The 19,566-nt window shown below is 33.8% G+C and overlaps 2 protein-coding genes across 11 annotated transcripts in view; one reads left to right on the plus strand and one right to left on the minus strand.

Annotated features, from left to right (window-relative positions):
• Positions 1-948: 948 nt before the first annotated feature.
• Positions 949-17,081, minus strand: LOC125067233 (putative thiamine transporter SLC35F3). Its single transcript, XM_047675706.1, has 9 exons — positions 16,428-17,081; positions 16,132-16,296; positions 13,795-13,960; positions 13,051-13,229; positions 12,610-12,738; positions 10,528-10,717; positions 7,428-7,517; positions 7,224-7,353; positions 949-6,546 (listed from the first exon to the last, which is right to left on the minus strand). Exons 1-9 carry the CDS (start codon positions 16,746-16,748, stop codon positions 6,429-6,431), a joined length of 1,488 nt encoding a protein of 495 aa, XP_047531662.1. The 5' UTR covers positions 16,749-17,081; the 3' UTR covers positions 949-6,428.
• A 524-nt stretch (positions 17,082-17,605) lies between these two features.
• The window catches only part of LOC125067480 (ankyrin repeat and KH domain-containing protein mask), a 32,177-nt gene continuing 30,216 nt past the window's right edge, over positions 17,606-19,566 (plus strand). For 7 of the 10 annotated variants that reach the window (XM_047676128.1, XM_047676129.1, XM_047676130.1 and 4 more), the window contains exons 1-3: positions 17,606-17,954; positions 18,669-18,710; positions 19,293-19,416. In XM_047676128.1, coding sequence (XP_047532084.1) covers positions 17,766-17,954; positions 18,669-18,710; positions 19,293-19,416 — 355 coding nt within the window. In that variant the 5' untranslated portion in view covers positions 17,606-17,765. Of the gene's footprint in view, positions 17,955-18,265; positions 18,559-18,668; positions 18,711-19,292; positions 19,417-19,566 lie in introns of those variants that run through there. The other 3 variants (XM_047676133.1, XM_047676138.1, XM_047676137.1) reach the window with 2 other exon arrangements.

The raw sequence follows: 19,566 nt of genomic DNA on the forward strand, positions 1-19,566 counted from the left end.
GACCAGTTGTATGTTGCAAAGAACATTAATGTAACATTGGGATAATATGACAATATTAATTAATCTTAGATATGGCATGTCATCTTAACCGATGATTGCAGGTTCAAGCCTAGGCAAGCACCAATTCATTTTCTGAAGAACGTGCTTAATTTTATGTTTATAATTCATCTCGCGCTCGGCGGTGAAGGAACACCATCAACCCGCATTGGAGCAGCGTGGAGGAATATGCTCCTAACATTCTCCTGGGAGAGGTAGTGGAGGCCTCAGCCCAGCAGTAGGAAATTTACAGCCTATAATTATGGTCATCGATTCTAATAATAATAATTAGTAGGTGGGGACCTATTAATAATACTTTCAGGGTCAATTGTATCTCGAGCACTGTTAGATGTCATAAAACATGTGTTTAGCAAAAATAACCTGTATTACAAAAGATAATGACAAAATGTCATCCAAAGAGTAACATAATATAACGGGGAATCTTTCGCAAGGGTACCAACCTTTAAAAATATAAGTAATATTACTTATAAGTTTTAATAAACTAGTTACACAAATTCCGGTGTCGTTTATTGTTTTAATGTATTTAGAATTTCGTTCTTCGGATAATATTTTAGGTATACATAATTTTTTCTTCATTTTATTGCGGTGTTTTACATGTATCGGCGAAATTAACTTCGCAACGTTGGCAGTAAATAGAGAGTAAGTACACTTTTGCACTATATTACGAACTGCGTAGTTGGTTAGTATCCCTTGATATTGAGCACCGTAGCTGTAGTTGGTCAATAGGAAATCTTTACTATTTTCTAAGTAAAATTTTCCCATTGATATTTTAAAATGCATTTCAAGGTCAAAAATACTCAAACCGGTACCATTATTATAAACGATGAACGTGTATCCAACAAATCACGTAGAGCTTGTAGAGTGAGATAAACACAAGAAAAAAACAGTACCTTTATGACAAATGTCGTTTAATTACCAACAAATTACTACATATCAACAAAATGAATCACAGGGGCCTAGGTGTTATCTCGTGAACTACTCGTTACTTCGCTAATCACGTGATCTACAAAATTGCACCCTTTCATAGCCCAAATATGTACATTAGTACAAACAAAGTGTATTAATAACCTTTTTTTTTGTGTGTAATGATACATATTCTGAGACACTGAAAGGGTAAGCCACATACATACATTTTTAATAACTGCTATTTGTCTAAACACCGATACACGATCCTATTTATGCTACGTAATACATAATATACATTTCGACACAACCTACAAACTAAATTACACTTAATGTAAATGACAGAATAATTGAATTTAGTCAACTTTTCATTTAAATTCAGTCTTTAAAATTTTCTAATTAAACGTACAATAAAGACCGGCGTACAAAACAACCTAATATTTGCAATTTTACATCATCAACATTTAATTGAAATACTTTTTATCGTCTCACTATTTTAACACTATTTTCTCACTTAATTTATTATTAAAATCGTATGAATGAATACTGAAACCCCTGCAGGACGAAAATGTTTTATTCGAGTGAATTTTACCATCATAAGAAACAATTTATCTTAACTATAATATAAATCTACGGCGAGTATCAGATCTATATTTTTTTTTTTTTTTCTTTCTATTACTGTATGAAATATTCATGTTCTGTATTTTTAATAAAGTTACTTCATATCCTATTTTTAATTAAAACCAACAATTTTAACACCAGTTTTCACTTCAAAGGCACGGCTGTAAATTATTAAAATATTACAATCAACAATTTATTTATTAAATAATTATAATATCAACGTTCTAACATTAAATAACTTTTGATAATAATTTAGGTTAATATCAGGGAGGTAATGTACTTCTATACATACTATGTAAATCAGAATAATCTTTTCAACAGAATATTCAAATACTTTTTTCATGGACTTGACATTCAATACTATTCAAAACTACAACAAAAAGAAAAATAATAAAAAAGAAAAATACAATTTCTGCATACTATATGTATAAAACCTTTTTTGTTTGAATAGATAGATTTTTCAAAATTTATTAAATACGGGCTTATCGAATCGAATGGTAAATCCATATATCATAATTCAACAAAATAACTTTGAAAGCTGACTCCACTAGCGCCAAAAAGCCCCCGCAAAGCTCGTCTCCCAACTTAAAACTTTTAAATACAATAATTATTACACAATAAACATACACGAAAAGTTCATACACTCATGCTACTTCTACATTCGAACGACTATAAACCAACGAAAACCTTTCTGGATATAAGTTTTTATTATTCTCACGATTGCTATTGTTGTCAACTTTCAACAATACCGGAAATAATAAAAGGGATCCTGCTATGATAAACTGATATTAAAATCTTTTTAAACATATTTAAAAAACGAAATATCTTCATGTATCATATCCGTCTACTAGTAATAAACTCGACCTGTGACGTCACAAAACTAACCAGTGCGTTTAATGTAAAAGTAACAAAGGCCCGACTACGTAAATTTAAATCATAGATCAACTGTACTGCCCAAAACTGCGAGAGATAAATTTATCTTTTTAAATTGGCGACATGCCTCTATATATTCTTGCTGACCTCACATTGGGGTCATACAAGACTCTTCTACGAAACACCTTAATCAATAAAGTACAATAACCTTCTTATGTTTACCGTAGCCGGGAATAAACACAAAAATATCTACATTCAAAAACAAAAAAAAAAAGAAACAGTTTGGTAAAAAGTGTATTGTTGTCATTGTCAAAATTATAAATAGATATAATACACATCACACAATAAAAATTCTATTTACATAGTATGGTATTTTTACAACAAATTATAGCTTAAATTAAATAACTCAAGAGAAACAGTATATCAAATATCATAAATTGATCATCATATAATATATAAACAATGTATACTTATATACGCCATTGTATTAATGTCATCCAGATTTTGTAAACAAAAGTGGCACAGAACATTAAAAATATCCGAATACGGACATGACTTAAAACTAATAAAAAGTTCTTCTGACATATCACCAAAAAATTTTTGAAATTATTCCAATCATAGACCAAGACAATGCTTTTTTAATATGCTGAGGGATATTGTAACCAATAACTGTTAAACGTCAATAAATCTAGCACCAATTGTATTTATATAAAACAAACGTATTAGTTGATGATTTATAATGCAAAGTTTCTCAAAACTATTTCTTATGACTACAAATCATTGCAAATATTATACACAGTATCTCAGCATCGGGAGCTATATATTTAGCAAGATTTCTCTACATATATGTCAAGATATAATTGTGATATTAACATATTTCAATTAGCTATTTCATATAAGACCAATGCAATTATCGAACTACATACACACGTACTATTTTTTAAGTCTGGTGATATGTGCGTAGAACTATAGAGTTAAGATGTCGTCTATGGTCAATTCAAAATTATACGATTTCGCTACTAATAATCTTTTTAAAAGTATTTGATTGCAGTATATATTTTAAAATGTGTTTATTACTTAAAATAAATTGACCATAAACTACGTCCAGCGTGAAATTGAATATTTAATTATTTTCAATCTGTAACAAATATTTGGCTTTGCTTTTTCGCTTATCGTGAGTTTAACAACATTCTATGAATATAAATTCAGTGTCACTAGTTAATATCACTAATATGTAATAATATAAAATTATTTATATCACTTTATTGGGGCGGTTAATTAAATATTATAAAAAATACAAGCAATTAGAAAACGAAACTACTAAAAAGTATTAATACATACATCATTTTCATTAACGAAAATATTCACAATAAAACCATTTTTATAAGTTACTTGGATGTTTCTGTGCCGTACAAAAAAACTACAACCCAACGTTTAAAATAAAGACATATTGGTAACTAAAAAGAGGTCACCAAAGATTAAGGTTTTATATGTTACTTTATGGTTTGTTAACTTGTAGTATGTGCCCAACGCTGTGCGCCCTTAAACATCCAATATAACTTATAATCGTAGTAATACTGCATATAACATTTAAAAACTATACATAACGTACCCTGGTTTATAATATATCTTTATTATATACATATTCAAGTATTCAATATGCATATATATTAAGAGAAAGCTAACATTAAAATTTGAAAGTATGAACATTAAAAACTTTCAATTTTCTAGTCTACACTGTCTACTGGATATCACAACATCAATTTAAGTAGCTTATAAATATTATATATAGGAAACACTTTTGATATTATGTGTTTTGTAAGAATCGGAAGAGATGACGACAATTTCAAGAACTTTAGTGTGTAGCTATTGAATATATTTTTTTGAAAATACTCTTTGAGCACTCTGAATGAATTTCTATTCGTATTCGTGTTATTGAATTCTGTAACATATATGGCATTACATATGTAAATCTCACTTACTTTGCATTATCATTGAACATTGTGCTTGTATTGCCGATAAGCTTTTTAATTCACATAACATTATTTCTACTACTAAACTTTAAGAATAATTTTATATTATGTTTATTTTAAAAACGCCTCAAATAATTTGGAAATTAATTTTGGATTAAATCCAACCTTTATTAGAGAAGTTGACAAGGTCACAATAAATATTGTTTTAGGAACGCAAGGTGTGATTTTGTAAACAAATAAAAAATTATATAAATATATACTATTTAATAAATATTACTAGAAATAAATAAAATACAACTAAAACAAAATTAAATCAAAACATAGTCATTTTATCTTACTAACTTTAAAAATTTTGACAGCTTGAGATTCAAACAATCAGTCTGAAAGTGAAAACAGCCAACTTTCCAAACGAAAAGTAACCAAATTATCTGCAGGTTAATTATTTTCTGTGTGTTTTTCGTATTAAAAGTTATATTATTTTTATGCAATTTTAGAAACGAAGCTTCATTAGTCGGTAATATTACGATATTGCCATCATAGGTGCGTGTGGATTGCATCTATAAAAATAGTTATCCCTACCTATTACTTATGGTAAAATTGTTGTTTTTTATCTATTGTGATTTATATAAAACTTCTGATTGCAATTGTGATTTTAACATATTCGTTTAAAATTTTATCAGCGACATATTATAATCTTAGAATCAAATTATATCATTCCAACTTTCTTGTTTTCAAAGTTTTGATTTATTTCTAATCGTTTTCTAAGTTTAAAGATGTAATACTTAGCCGTTTAAATAAATCCGTTTACGCGTATCGCAATTATAACGATAGAAGCGTCACTAAACGAAAATATCGAATTTTACAGCGAGCGAATATAAAAAATATGAACTTTTTCGCAATAAAATACACGGTACTTTGAGTCTTTTTTTGAGGTCATATTATGATCAATATTTATTTACAGTTTAACATATCATTCAGAAAAGATTAATTTAAAACACTAGTAACACTGTTCAAAGAATTCGTTTAGTGACGGTCTGATTTAAAAATGCAATATTATCTGTTTTGAACAATAAAACATAAAATCGCATCGGAGAATCAAAAGAGTATCCTTTTAAACGCTCTTCGAACATGTAATGTGCTTTAAAAGGTTAAAAACATCTCCCAGTCATCACTTAGACATCAACATAATTCACATCCAAATATATCAACCATATAACGTATGTTCTTCGTTAACGCAACTTATATACAAATATTAATAACCCTAAAATAAACGCAACCAGATCAGATCCATAAAAAAACGCATACGATGTTAGACTTTATTTATAATTTTGAGCTCAACTTCTCTCCTTCGATATCTCAATCGTTGAAATGTTATGTCGTCGAAATATAATAATCTCGATTCGTATACTCGTCACGTTCGCTTGCCTTCGCGTAAAAAAATAAATAATTTTCATTGTTTCGATACATATTTTAAATATCCATTGATGTAATAAGATGGAACGAAATACTGTAATAAATAATCTATAATAATATTAATCATTTTACTATCCAACATCGCAAAATGGATTACCTATGGACTCTCCAAATGTATCAAACCTCGACGAGGGTCTTCGAAGGAAAATAATCAGATCACTCGAGCGGAACACGATAAGGGGCGAGATCGGTAACGATGCCGAGATATCGATTTCCGATCGCATCTGGCTGGCATGCGAGACTGTGGATGCGTTACACCGACCGCGGACATATAATTTCAAACGTCGAGCCTCAACACCCACTAACATCCCCAGCGAACGACATCAAACTGATCCACAAGCTAGAGCACGAACCGACGAACCCAAAATTCACGAAACTCAGTCGCTCCTCCGGAATCATAATTTCTAACATCGAAGTCGGCCGCCCCGATTCGAGGCGACGCCCGAAACGCAACGAGACACCGAGGGAGGCGGCGGCGACGGCCGGCAGCGGCCGCCGTCACGGCGGAGACGGCTTCCCGCCGGGCGGTCACCGGACGCGGCCGGACGGCGAGCGCAGGTGCGAGCGGATGTAGCCCGTGCGGTAGTCCACGGCGTCGCGGCTGCGGCCCGCGCCGTCCGCGCCGCGCTGGCGCCGCCGGCTCCACCTGTCGGGGCGCGCGCTGTACTCGGGCGAGGCTCGCGGGTCGCGGTAGGTAAATAAACTACATCTTTTTATCTGACTTTCTTTATTGGGTACAAACTTTACATCGTATCGTATCGCAGATCTATCGCTCCTCCTGGATCGTTTTCTTTCATTTATAATATCATAGGGGGCGCGGATCGAGCGCGACTTCAACGCGTGAGGCGGGAGGCGCTCGGGCCGCGTTCGTCACGCGGCCGCGCCGGAGGGAGCCGGTTTAGCCGGCGGGCGGCGTGTACGCGCTCGGCGTGAGGGCGCGCACACGCCGCCGCCCTGGGCCGCGGTGTGCCTACGGTGCGCGCTCGTATCAAGCTTAGCCTGCGCGGGCGCCGGACCAGTAGCGGGACGAGGCGTTGTGGTCGCGGGACCCTACATGACTATTTACTGACGACAATGATGTACAGTCGCCGTTACTGTTCCGTTAATGCACGATAATACGCAACTCGATCATTTAACCAGTAAACATTATATTCTACTGAGTCTATATATGAGAAAACGCCCAATAAGTTAAAAACAAAATAAGGTAAAATTTCATTGTCTTTGTTAATATTAAAGAATATTATGAAAACTATCGGCTAAAGCATTTTTAGTACTCTTAGAGCGTATCGACCTCGTAATTTCGAATAACAAAATATTACTCACCTCAAAAGTCTCATTATGTAATCGGGCCAGTTGTCCGGAAACATGACCAGGAAAAACCCAACTGCTATCAATATGATCCCGGCCAGTTTCATACCCTCGAACTCGACGCCGTACAGCACCACATCGAGCGCTTTATAAGAAAATATGTAAATAAAAAATCAGATATATTTCAAATTATTAAAACAAGACAAACTCTCAACTTACCGGCAGATACAGGAACAGCTGTAATAAGTCCAAGAGATACAAATATATTGTACGTCATGAGATTACCAAACTGGAATACCAAATGAAACACTGAAACAAACACATAACACAATATTTTAATAATAAAAAATCTAAATTCATATATTTTTTGTTCCAGTTGGCTCATAGAAGCCCTTTTGAAACTCGTTCATTATTCATTAGCAGCCTGTAAATTTTCCCACTGCTGGGCTAAAGGCCTCCTCTCCCTTTGAGGAGAAGGTTTGGGGCATATTCCACCACGCTGCTCCAATGCGGGTTGGCGGAATACACATGTGGCAGAATCTAGTTTAAATTAGACACATGCAGGTTTCCTCACGATGTTTTCCTTCACCGCCGAGCACGAGATGATTTATAAACACAAATTAAGCACATGAAAATTCAGTGGTGCCTGCCTGGGTTTGAACCCGAAATCATCGGTTAAGATGCACGCGTTCTAACCACTGGGCCATCTCGGCTCTTAACTTTTGAAACGTCACGTTACTTTAGTAAATTAAATGTACCATTTTGGGAAAGTGACAAGAAACTCAGTAGTTACTCTTTTCAACCATTTTAATTACGCAGTATATCACTTAAGTACAATTATTTTATTATATATCCCACCTAGAAATCATAAACACTATGTCCACACGGTATATGTTATACTTTTAAATATAATATTAAAAACGTATAATTTATTCATAATTATCGATAGCGATAAAAATCATCACGCTATAATATTTCTTGAAATAATTTGGTAACCTTCTCCGCACGACCATGTTTTTATTACTGCGATTATCGGACCAATCGAACGTTTAGATTAAAATTATTAACGACTAGCCGTTTGACGTGACTCTATTTGCGACAAATGTCTTAATTTATACCAATGTTTTTATCCAGGTCCCATGCATACATGATTTCATTACGATCGGTTCAATCGTGATGAATAAAAGGCAGAAGTTATCATTAGACTTCGAACAGTAAAGCAATAGTTTGTACTTATGTGTTTTAGTTTGAAGGGTGACTACTCCAGCGTCTGCCTCATTGGTATATTGGCTAGATATCAGGACGAATATCCCAAGATCAAATCGCCAGGTCAAGCCCATAAAAAGTTATTGGGGTTTCTATCGAAAAAATCTCAGTAACAGAGAAGTGTGTACATTTCCGTGCCTCGAACAGCACGTGAAGCTGTTGGCTTGCACCTGAACTCTTTACATTCGTCTCGGATTTGCCGTCGGATTATGAGAGTGAACGTTTGTTCGCGCACACTTGTGCACTATAATTTGTCCGGCGTAGTTGTCTGGTATCCCTTGAAATTTGCCGCTGAAGCGGGAATCGATAAGGACGACATTACTTTTACTCCAGTGTAATTTCATACACAAAGTACATAACATCTTTATAACATTAAATTAAAGGTACGACGCATTTAAGGTGCAAATGGTGTAGAAATTAAGGTAACTACAATCAGATGAAACGACTTATAAATTTATTAAAAAAAATATCTTCAATAGAGACAATATGGTACGTAATAATTACTTTACTGTACACACTCGCATTCAATTAAAATATTCTAATCATATTTAAGTAATATATTATATTGGTACTTTAAAGAGTCAAAACAAACGAAAAAAAATTGGTCTAACCAAGTATACTTTACACATAGTCGTTTAGGTTTGTATCTCTCGACCTACATTCCCGAGGGCTGGACACCGTCTCTGGCTTTCAGAGCGAATAATGAACGCATTTATCTTGCATGCACCGAAAACCTTGACATTATTTTATAACTGTGAGCCTAAAAATAATATGACTCGTTTTAATTTTATTAAAATTACGAAACATTGTATCTGGACGATGAGTATAATATTATAGGTGACTGAAATTTTACTTACAATGGATATTGAAAACTAGGATTGTTTTTCATACAGAAAGTATTATAGACGATTTTCAGTCCTTCTGACCTCAGCCAGAACACTGCAATCAACAACGTGCAATTACGTTTAGCTAACAATTATGCAAAACATATTTGTACGTGATGAGGTTAAAAATTCAAGGTCGTTTATACACGAACCGCTTTACTTTTATCACGTGAGCCGAGGCAGAAGAATGAATGATTGCCTTTACCAAACTAACGACAAATCTGTCTAATTAGGTTATGTTCATGAGAACATCTGGCAAGAATTGGTAGTCACGCACCAAAAAATTGTAGAAAGATAAACGACACAATTACTTTGAAAGTGTTGTACATTTAATTATAAACGTAGTCCTTACTACTATGTAGGAATTAAATTAATACAGTACTAGTTCGTTCCACGCCATAGTGCCTATCTAACGATAAGATATTTTTTTTTAATGTTTTATGGGGCAAACGAGCAGGATACTCACCTGATGGAAAGTGATTACGACCGCCCGTGGTCATCTGCAACACCGGGGGGCTTGCAGGTGCGTTTGCGAGTGCAAGTTTATTTGTGTAACTAGTGTTTTAATATATGAACTTGTACCCCAGCGGCAATCGTTCTGCGAAGCGCTTACCCGTATTGTTGTATGTGGTGTACACATAATATCCTTACAATAACACTGTACACGGTGTTCAAATTAAATCATATCAAAGTCCTGTATCATAATCAATATATACGTATCACGCTTACTAATGTATTGTGAAAATTAAAAACTATCTCTGTCATGGAAAATATAAAATCCTGATCTTAGAAGAGCCAACCAAATAAACTCTTAGCACATGTGCTGCATTTTTTAAAGATTTATTGTTAGGGTTGGGGATTATATGAACTTTTTGTCCGTTCTGAAAGCCAATCCAGTTTATTTCGTACATAAACGATTCATTGTTCCGTTTGGTTATGTCGAAAATGTTTAAATTTAGATGTGAAGGAGTCATCTTCTGGACCCTAGACCGATGTCAGATCGACAGCGAAGGCGAAAAGGTTGTGTCTACAACGCACTTGCACATTTACTCCTTCTGCTTAGAAGATATTAATCTTCCAAGGAGAGGTCACCATATAATAACATCTGTCGCGTGCTAAAATCGCGCAGCGCATGCTGGCATGTTTAAATGTAAGCTTTGCGCACTCACCGAGCAGCGCCACGCTGGCCAGCAGCAGCGGCAGCCACGGCATGCGGTGCGCCGGCAGCTGCTCGGAGCCCGTGAGGTACAGCGCCAGGCACACGGGCCACAGCAGCGTGGCGTTCACGACGCCCAGGATGGAGAAGAACAGCGCGCGCTGCCCCGTGCTCACGTCGCCCATCACCTTGCGGAACAGCACCTGCGCGGGAGGCCCTCGCTTTATTATGATTTACTCTACATTATAAAACAAAAGCTTTATAAACAAACGACAAACGTTTAATAGCCTTTAAACATTATCGGGACCGAGTGAACGCGTTTTAATTGGGTGGGTTGATAGGATCGCGCCTCGAGTACGATGTGGCACGCGATAAGTCTACGATACTCGATTCGTGCTCGAATTTTTTTTAAGAGTGAAAATTTCAATCACACCTCGGCTAGAATTAAAAAGTCGATTAGGTTAGTTCTTATGAGTGAGCAATTTAGGTATAGCGTTCTTTATAAAAAACTTGGAAAACAGATAAACAACAAATAATAATTATGGGATTCTTATCATTTTATCAGTAATATATTAGTGAAGATGTTGTTTGTGTTTTTACACAAAGAGCATTCTTTGCTACTACGTCATACTACAATTATAACATACATTTTCATTCTTTGTTAGTTTTTATTAATTTTACTTGTAAACAAATCGATTTGTGGATTTATTACTTTCAAGTTATTGTCTTTTTTTGTAAAGTTCTGTTCTGACTAAATGACTCCGTTCCACCTGATGGTAAATGGCAGTGGAGTCCTAACGCGAAGACAGCCAGTACAGTCTAGCCGCCCTCGCCACACCAACCAGCCATAGAACCCAAGTTATAAGAGAATTCCATTTAATTCCAAGGATGAATATATACAATGCAGTATGTATATTTTCGGAAATATATTATCTAATCTTTGAGAAAATGTGATACTCATAACATTAATACAAGTAACAAACGCAAAGTTATTACCATCTAACCTGCTAAAGGTCAGGTATCCTTTAACAGTACAAAAAAAAAACAAATAGTCTTACATATTTTAATTCAGATTTGCTTAGTAGTCTTAACACAACTTGGGACTGCAGTAATCGCCTAGATGTTTCTCTATCATTATAAAATCGACATAATTTGATAATTATATTATATATTGCCCTATAATATATGTCAATTTAAGTTAATCATAAAAATATTAATATCCCGTCGCCCCTGAATGCACATTTGTCACGCACTTGTCCATGCACGGATATTGCGTGTTTAGAGAATTATATTTTGCCTGTGATCAAGTTAACTAACGAAGCTAATTAAATAATCGTGAAAAGAAAAAACATTATTTATACAAAGTAAATCCTTACATTAAAAGTTTGCCACAACATGACCTTTTCCAAGGAAAAAATATCGTAAAAAAATATTTTCGTAAAATGACTGTATTATGTCAATTTTACATAGTAATTAAACTGGTATTACCAAACATTGTATGCTAAAATTGTTTGTTTGTATGCAGAGTAATCTCATAATTATCCAATTCTTAAAAATTGTACTGGTAGAACAGATAAGTTCTGAGTGCAATATATTAATTTAAACTCAACGGTTACATACATAAATATCATAATCATATTACCTTACTATAATGTCTTGTACCTAACTAGTATAACTAACATCATACTTTAATAAAATTCTCGGTATTGTTAAACTGCTTGTATGTCTTGTGCTGGTAATACTTAGCTCGCCCTGGTAGTAAAGCTCAGTTTAGGCAAAGTACTCTGTGTGAAATTTGTCAGAAATTAAACGTACTTTTGTATTGTCGTATTATTTTACAAGAAGCCGAGTGACCAGTGTAATTATAACGAGCAGTAATAACTAAGACGCCGATTCTATGTTCAGAAGTATGTGGACAGATCGTCGACTGAACGTCGAGTAAAAAGGCTGTGTACCCTAAACCCTAAGATTTACATATTCCATGCGATTCGCTAAGCAATCGTCTATATTTTATCATGAATTTTAACACGACTTCGCCGCCAACCTAGTTCAGAGCGTATTGTTTTCGGGAATCCCTACTGAGCACCAGAGAGACCTTGAATATGGCGAAGCCGGCGGCCGCGCACGCCGCCAGCACCACGCCGCCCAGCGTGGAGCTGCCCGTGATGCCGTCCATGTACGCCAGCAGCGCGATGCCCGTGTCGCACAGGATCGCCGCCACGATCTGCGGGCACTCCACTTTATAACGGACCATTTTATCATTTTTTTCTTTTATTTTATGTTAGTAATTTTTTTTTAAAAAGTCCTTTGTTTTTTATTCTGGTAAAATTATCACTTAGGGTTTTATTGAATGCAATATTATATTTAATTGATTGAATTAAACGAATTAATCGATGTAGATAAAACCTACTGTTTTCTTGGACGACTTCCGTTCGTCCAATGATTTTGAGCTTATTATAATATATATCTTCATAATTATGACGATGGTGAAACATTTAACCTAATAAATTAATCAGATCCGAAAATGTAAACTTACCCTAACGCCAACAAACTGCTCGTGCAAAATGACCCACGAGAGCAAATAGACGCACGACACATTGGTGGCGAAGAGAGCCACGACATCGGTCGAGAGAAGTATCTTCAAAGCGTAAGTATACATATATATGGTCACCACCCACAGCAAGCAGAATAGACCACAGCGACTAAGAAAGCGGGCTGGTGAAATTGTTAGTTTGTTAGTTGATGAATACGATACATATATTTTTATTAGTATAATTCGGGCTAATAAAGAAAAATCTTATAAATCGGCAAGTTCGGATTGTAAACAATTTCTGAACCAACCATCTGAAGTTATGTTCAATGAATTTATTACATAAAACGTCAAAAAAAGGACTCGTTACTCATAAACGGCTAGACAAAGGATGCTTTATACTTTATTCTATTAAGGTAGGTCTCATATATCGTTTTATGTACACTATATCGTTTTTTGCAAATCGAGAAAAACCATGTTTATTACACAATGAACGTATTTCACTTTTATTCTCTTTAACACTATTCAAACTGATTTATAAAAATTAGCATATTTTTTATTTTCTATTATCCTCTTAAAATTATTTTGTCCTCGATTTATGATCGTGAACTTTTTTCTAACCATACAGTGTGCAACAGAGATGCAAATGGGCGTGCGAGTGGGATGGAACGATGTCAGCCGCTATTTATAAATCTTTTCTTTATTGGCACTGGTTATTATCATAAATTAAAACATAGATTACTTTCTTACCAAATGTGAATCCCTTTTCCTTGAAGTCTGTGAAAGCGTCTGCGACAATGGCATTCGCTGATTTACACTTGTTGTGTATGAGCATGATGATCAGGTACAGAGGGTAGAAGAATATGAGCCAATTCGTACAAAACCATGCTGTGAAGAATGGTGCATTGTAATAATGCTGAAAAAAAAAACAAAGTTAAAATGGTGTTATCAGGGAATATATTAGTCTTAACAAATAAATGTTTTGTAAATATAAAAGTTCTTTTAATGTATTAAAATTTTATTACAATATTCAATAAATCGCAGTTGTCAGATGTATATGTTTATTTGTTACTAGCTAGACGGTGTCCTGTCTAAGCTATGAATATTGAAATAACATATATATCAATTTTAACACCTTCTAGTCATAAGACTCTAAGCTTCTGTATACTACATTATACAATAATGATAAGAGTAAATCAGGACAAACTATTTTATAAGTACATGTTATAATTTAGTAGTGTGAACCGATTTTTGTCCCAGTGATAATGGGACGATAGCTGCATTTAAAAAATCGGTTTTGGTCTCATTTCGAAGAGCTCCAGCCGTAGATGTGCAAAAAAAAAGAAGATTCTTAATTCAAATTTACTAAATTGTAACAATTAACAAATAATTAATTTTAGAGAGCGGAATAAACTGGACCATAAAAAACGTAAACAAAATTAAAATAAATTGATATAGACAAACTCCAATTGTAACAACTAATGTATACTATTTGACATTAATAATTCAATTTCGCCAAATGGAGATGATTGACTTGCAGTTTACAATTAAATGAAATCAAAACAAAACCTAAAAAATCTTTTGAATAAACACGGAGTTTTGCAGGTGACCTACTATTATAAATGTTAATGACCAATCTAAAGAATAACAATTTTATTATAAATTATGTCATATAGATACTCGTGTATCTATATGTATATATAATAACAATAATTAAAAATATCACTACACTCACTTTATTATAAACTTTCATTAAAATTACCCAGTTAAAAGAGTTTTGAGCCAAACTTTGGATCTACTCAAAAATTATTCTAACACCAAGCATCAATACTCTGTATTATTATTATCCTCTTTGAAGAGTGAACTAATGCAATACAGAAATATTACAATTCAAACCATTGACATGAGCCAGTGTAAGAATTGTTTTAAACTTCTTGTAATGCCATTGGGTATGGGTTAAAATGACCACATACCACAAAGTCCTCATATAACATCTGTTTGGCCAATTTCAGAACTAGAGTTAATTACTAGCTACTTAAAGTGAAAGGTAAGTAACAGTCTGAATGTTTCGTTTTGGTCATAGGTCCCCTTTTCCATAGAGATTTAGAGCTTGTTCTACTCTATACCATCATACAGCTAATGACTAGAGCTTGTTCTACCGGTGTGAAAATAAATACATGTGTGATATTATGAAATGTTTGTCACAACTTTTCCTTCACCGCCAATCATGAGAATCAAAAATTAAGTAAATAAAACTCAGCATAGTTGCTCTAGTTTAAATCAGTAATCTTTAGTTAAGATTCATCTGTAACTAATTTAACATAAGCTCTGAACCATATCAGCTCACAACTAATATAATTTTTTTAATTGAATTGATTTCATATCATTCTAATATATCTATATAAATCTAATATAATAAAAATATTTTATATTAAATAACATGTGTATTTTTTCTGAATAACCATTTCATTATAGACATCATACAGCTAATGACTATATTGTTGTTTTACCAAAAACAGAGTCTGAGCACATCAATTACAATGTGTGGGCTTAATATATTCACAAAAATACAGACTGATGTTATATCGATTTAAAATGTAATAACATGAGGTAGAAAAAAAGACTAAGTTATTTCTTATTAATATAAAATTCTTTAAGCAATCATAATAAATTGTTATTTATTTCAAAACTTTATTTTTTATTTATCCTATTTATTATTACTAATTTATGACACATTTATAAATTATGGTCATATCTGAATGTCAATATTATTTGTTTTTAAAAGTATTACACTTAATAAGATGGTAAGATTGTTACAATCCAACCATTATTTAGAGGACAAAAAGAACTTCAAACCCATACCAAGAAAATCCAAATATGACCATTTTATTATTTTCACAAGTACAGCTCACGTATGAAATGAAGGCAAATAGTAACAAATATAATACAGAATGAAGTTGCATTTTTCATTTATTTTTTGTAAAATGTTTTTATTTTTATAAAATTATATATCTCAATGTAATACAATATTTATTTCGCCACTTATCTAAAATTATTATAAAATTTAATAAATTTTGCTATACTTACATGTGTGCGAATTCTGGAAGTATAGTTATTGTTTATAGGAGATTCAGTGCTGCTCAATGAGCTATCAGTGTGTGGGTACTTCTGATGGTACATGTATTTTATGCAATGTGTCACAGTTACCCAGGATGCAAATACAGTAGTTGTGACACAAAGGCCATAGTACATCTGAAAAAAATACACAATCAAAGAAGATACCCTAGTAATGCACACATTACATATAGAATACTGATTATGAAATTATATTCTTAATATGTTAATAACATTTACAATATTATAATTTTATTGAACCTATTTACCTTCTTGGCCACTTTTGAGCAGCATGAACGCGGGCATTTTTTATCGCGTAATTGGCGCTCTTCATCTTGACTACTTCCTGCGGATTCGCTATAGGCTTGCTGTAATGAAGGCTGTGTTGTGAGCGGAGGAGCTGAAGATACAGAAGTTTGCGGGGTAAGCGGCGCTCGAGGACTAAGTGGTGTGGGGGGACCATTTGGACGTTCGCGCTCACCATCACCACTCTGCACGCTTTCCGCTACCTCTTCGCTAGTTATTATAACAGAAGGTGTGCGTACTCTCTTCGGATTGAAAATGGTAGGCACGTCCCCATCCCTAGCCATATTTCTTAAAACCTGACTATGTAAACATTTTTACAAATATGTTTTTTTACTCCAACAGTACGTGGATTCACTAAATTCAATTTACAGCGTAACCATTTCGGTGCGTATAAACTCGACCATTTCTATTTCTCCTCCACATTTCGTATTTAAATAAAATAAACATTTATCAACACATTGCATGACAATATTATTACGAGAAAAAGACGTCTCTTATCAACTGAGTCTCTGAAATACAAATATTTTCCGACCATTTTCCACTTTTCCCCACCTATTCATATCTTACACTAGAACGTAGACGTTGAAAAGAAAATGTTATATATACGATAGGTTTCCAATACGCCATTTAAGATTTTATTGAAATTGAGTTAAAGACTATGATTGAATAATCATGAAGTTTTGACTTTTTGACTAATGTCTTTAGCACTTCCCAACATTTCAATAGGTAATACTAGAATATTTTTTAAAGATTTTGTTTAAACTAATAAATAAACATTATTAATATCAATGAATTCTATCTAAAACTTAATAAGGGGTAGAAATATGTCAATATTCTAATAATGTTTTACATTTTTTAACTTTTTATGTACTGGTGTATAATAACTAACAAAATTATTTAAAGGAATTTTGTAAAAATATTTTATGGAGTATTAAAAGTTAATAGATTACTTTAATTATTTATTATATTTTCTTGGCCTACAAGTTCATTGAACTAAAGTAAATTTGACTAATTATTAAGATCCCAGACAAAAATAAAAACAGAATATTGTCTATGGGCAACATATTGCATTTTTTAACGCAGATGGCAGCACAAAAAAGTTCAGAATTGAATCGCCAGAGGGAGATAATTGGTTAGCCTACTTGAAGCATCCGGGAACCTCGCCATAGTAGTAGACATGGCGGGTATCAGCCTGACTAAATGACGAAATAAATTTGTTTGCTAATATAAGAACGTGTTAATTTCGTAGAACAAGTGTTGATACTAAAAGACTAATTAAGTTATATTGGATTAGGATAAAAATGCAGAATGTCGGACAGTCTGAAAACCGAAATATCGATAAGGTGAATGTGCAACTTGATGTGGTAAAATCGTCCACTCCTCAGAGTTCGGCTTCGAGTCCGGCCAAATCTGAAACCGAAACGTATTCAGGAGCACCTGCCAAATACATGACAGACTCTTCGGAAAGCGAGGATGACTCTGTGTCTGAGGTAAAACGTGTTTTGTTTTCGACAGAGGCGGTGGCAGTAGTAAAGGATTGTGATTATCTGTACCGCTAAATGCTGCAAGGGACATCTTGTACGTGACTGACCATTCAGTTTCTTTTTGTAACAAAATTGCTTTTCCATTAATTGTATATGCCTATAAACGTGCGAAGCGCGTTACAAAGAAAAAATTTTACATTCTCGTTACGGTACAAGTTGCTTGCCAAATATTCCGTAAAACGTCAGAAAGTCATAGGTACATACGTCCTACTGAGTAATGCATGAAATTATTTATGCCACTCGCTCCTAGACGATACTCAATTGATTCTTTGTAATTCGACGAAACGGGCAAAATCGCCGTAAGATAGTTTTCATTGTCTATTTGTGTTTTGGATGAGGCTCGATCTACGGTGGCCATGTTTCCGAAATCACATGCATAATAGTCAATGCGAAGTGCTGGATATTGTTTTCGTGACGTTATTTCAATATGATTGAGTGAATTATATAATTTTTGTGTGAAATAGTTACAAATATCGTAAACGATGTTGTGTTTTGTGTCGTCACGCGTACACGAGTATTTCACTGTGGCCGCTACGATTCGCGCAAAAATGTTGGTTACTGGTGAATTACAAGGACCATTTTCACTAACAATTAGCTATAAGCTCGTCCGCAAGCACCACATACGCGGTATATCTCACATTTTTCTCATTGGTGTTATAGATCTTGCTGGCTTGTCTGTGCCTTAGCAGGCCAGACCTGTTGGTAAGTGGAAGACCACATTGGGTGCAGAATAAATGCTTCACCAACACCAATAGCTGTTGCAGTTTGAGTGGCTCTTAACTTTAACCAGCATAATGTGTGTGCAATGGACAAATTCCAATTCCATATAATGTTTTGTTTTAATACTGAATGGTCCTTGTGATTCTAACAATTTACATGTATTTGTGTTTATTTCTGCTTCATTTTTAGTGCTTGTCTTGCCTTTGATGTTCTAACCTATTTTTATGTCTAAACTTATATGTAATGTCAGCTGATGTTATTAGAATCAGAGCAGAGAGACTAAAATAAGACTAACCTATAAGCAGGATTTATGACTGTAAATATTTCCAAACAAAGAATAGCCATCAGAAACAAAAAAACATTTGCATAATATTCATGTTTGTTTATAATATTAATAAGGAATGAAGTGTGTGAATTTGTTTTGTTAGAGTAATTGTTGACATTGTAACTAATTTGTTATTTCACCTAACTAAAATATTTGTTTTAGACTAATACTAATTTGTAAATATTAATACACATAAATATATCCTCAAATATTATATATATCATATTAATTTTATCCAGGCGGAGATGGAAGAAGAAGGAGGTAGTGCAGAGTCATCTAAGTTCCTACTATCCCATGATGACCCCGAACGGGCCGTTGACCCAGAAATGCAAGCTCGTCTAGAGACCCTCCTTGAAGTAGCTGGTAAGTTAGCTCTTGACTATATTCTTAAACTACTATCTTATGTGATAAGATAAGCTTATTGTAGTCAATTATCTGGCGCCACAAAATATATCACCATAACAATAGCCTCCTTCATGATGTTATATAGAATGACCTTTGCAAAAGTACAAA

The sequence above is a fragment of the Vanessa atalanta genome, chromosome 11, assembly GCF_905147765.1.
Source record: "Vanessa atalanta chromosome 11, ilVanAtal1.2, whole genome shotgun sequence".
Classification (NCBI taxonomy): Eukaryota; Metazoa; Arthropoda; class Insecta; order Lepidoptera; family Nymphalidae; genus Vanessa; species Vanessa atalanta.

What these genes read in the sequence shown, in the direction of transcription:
- LOC125067233 (XM_047675706.1), bottom strand. Translation starts at nt 16,748, where the DNA reads ATGGCTAGGGATGGGGACGTGCCTACCATTTTCAATCCGAAGAGAGTA. An exon ending in GGAAAAGGGATTCACATTTG is followed by an intron (nt 13,230 to 13,794) that starts GTAAGAAAGTAA and finishes CAATTTCACCAG; the next exon opens with CCCGCTTTCTTAGTCGCTGT. An exon ending in TACATAATGAGACTTTTGAG is followed by an intron (nt 6,547 to 7,223) that starts GTGAGTAATATT and finishes GCGCCCCGACAG; the next exon opens with GTGGAGCCGGCGGCGCCAGC.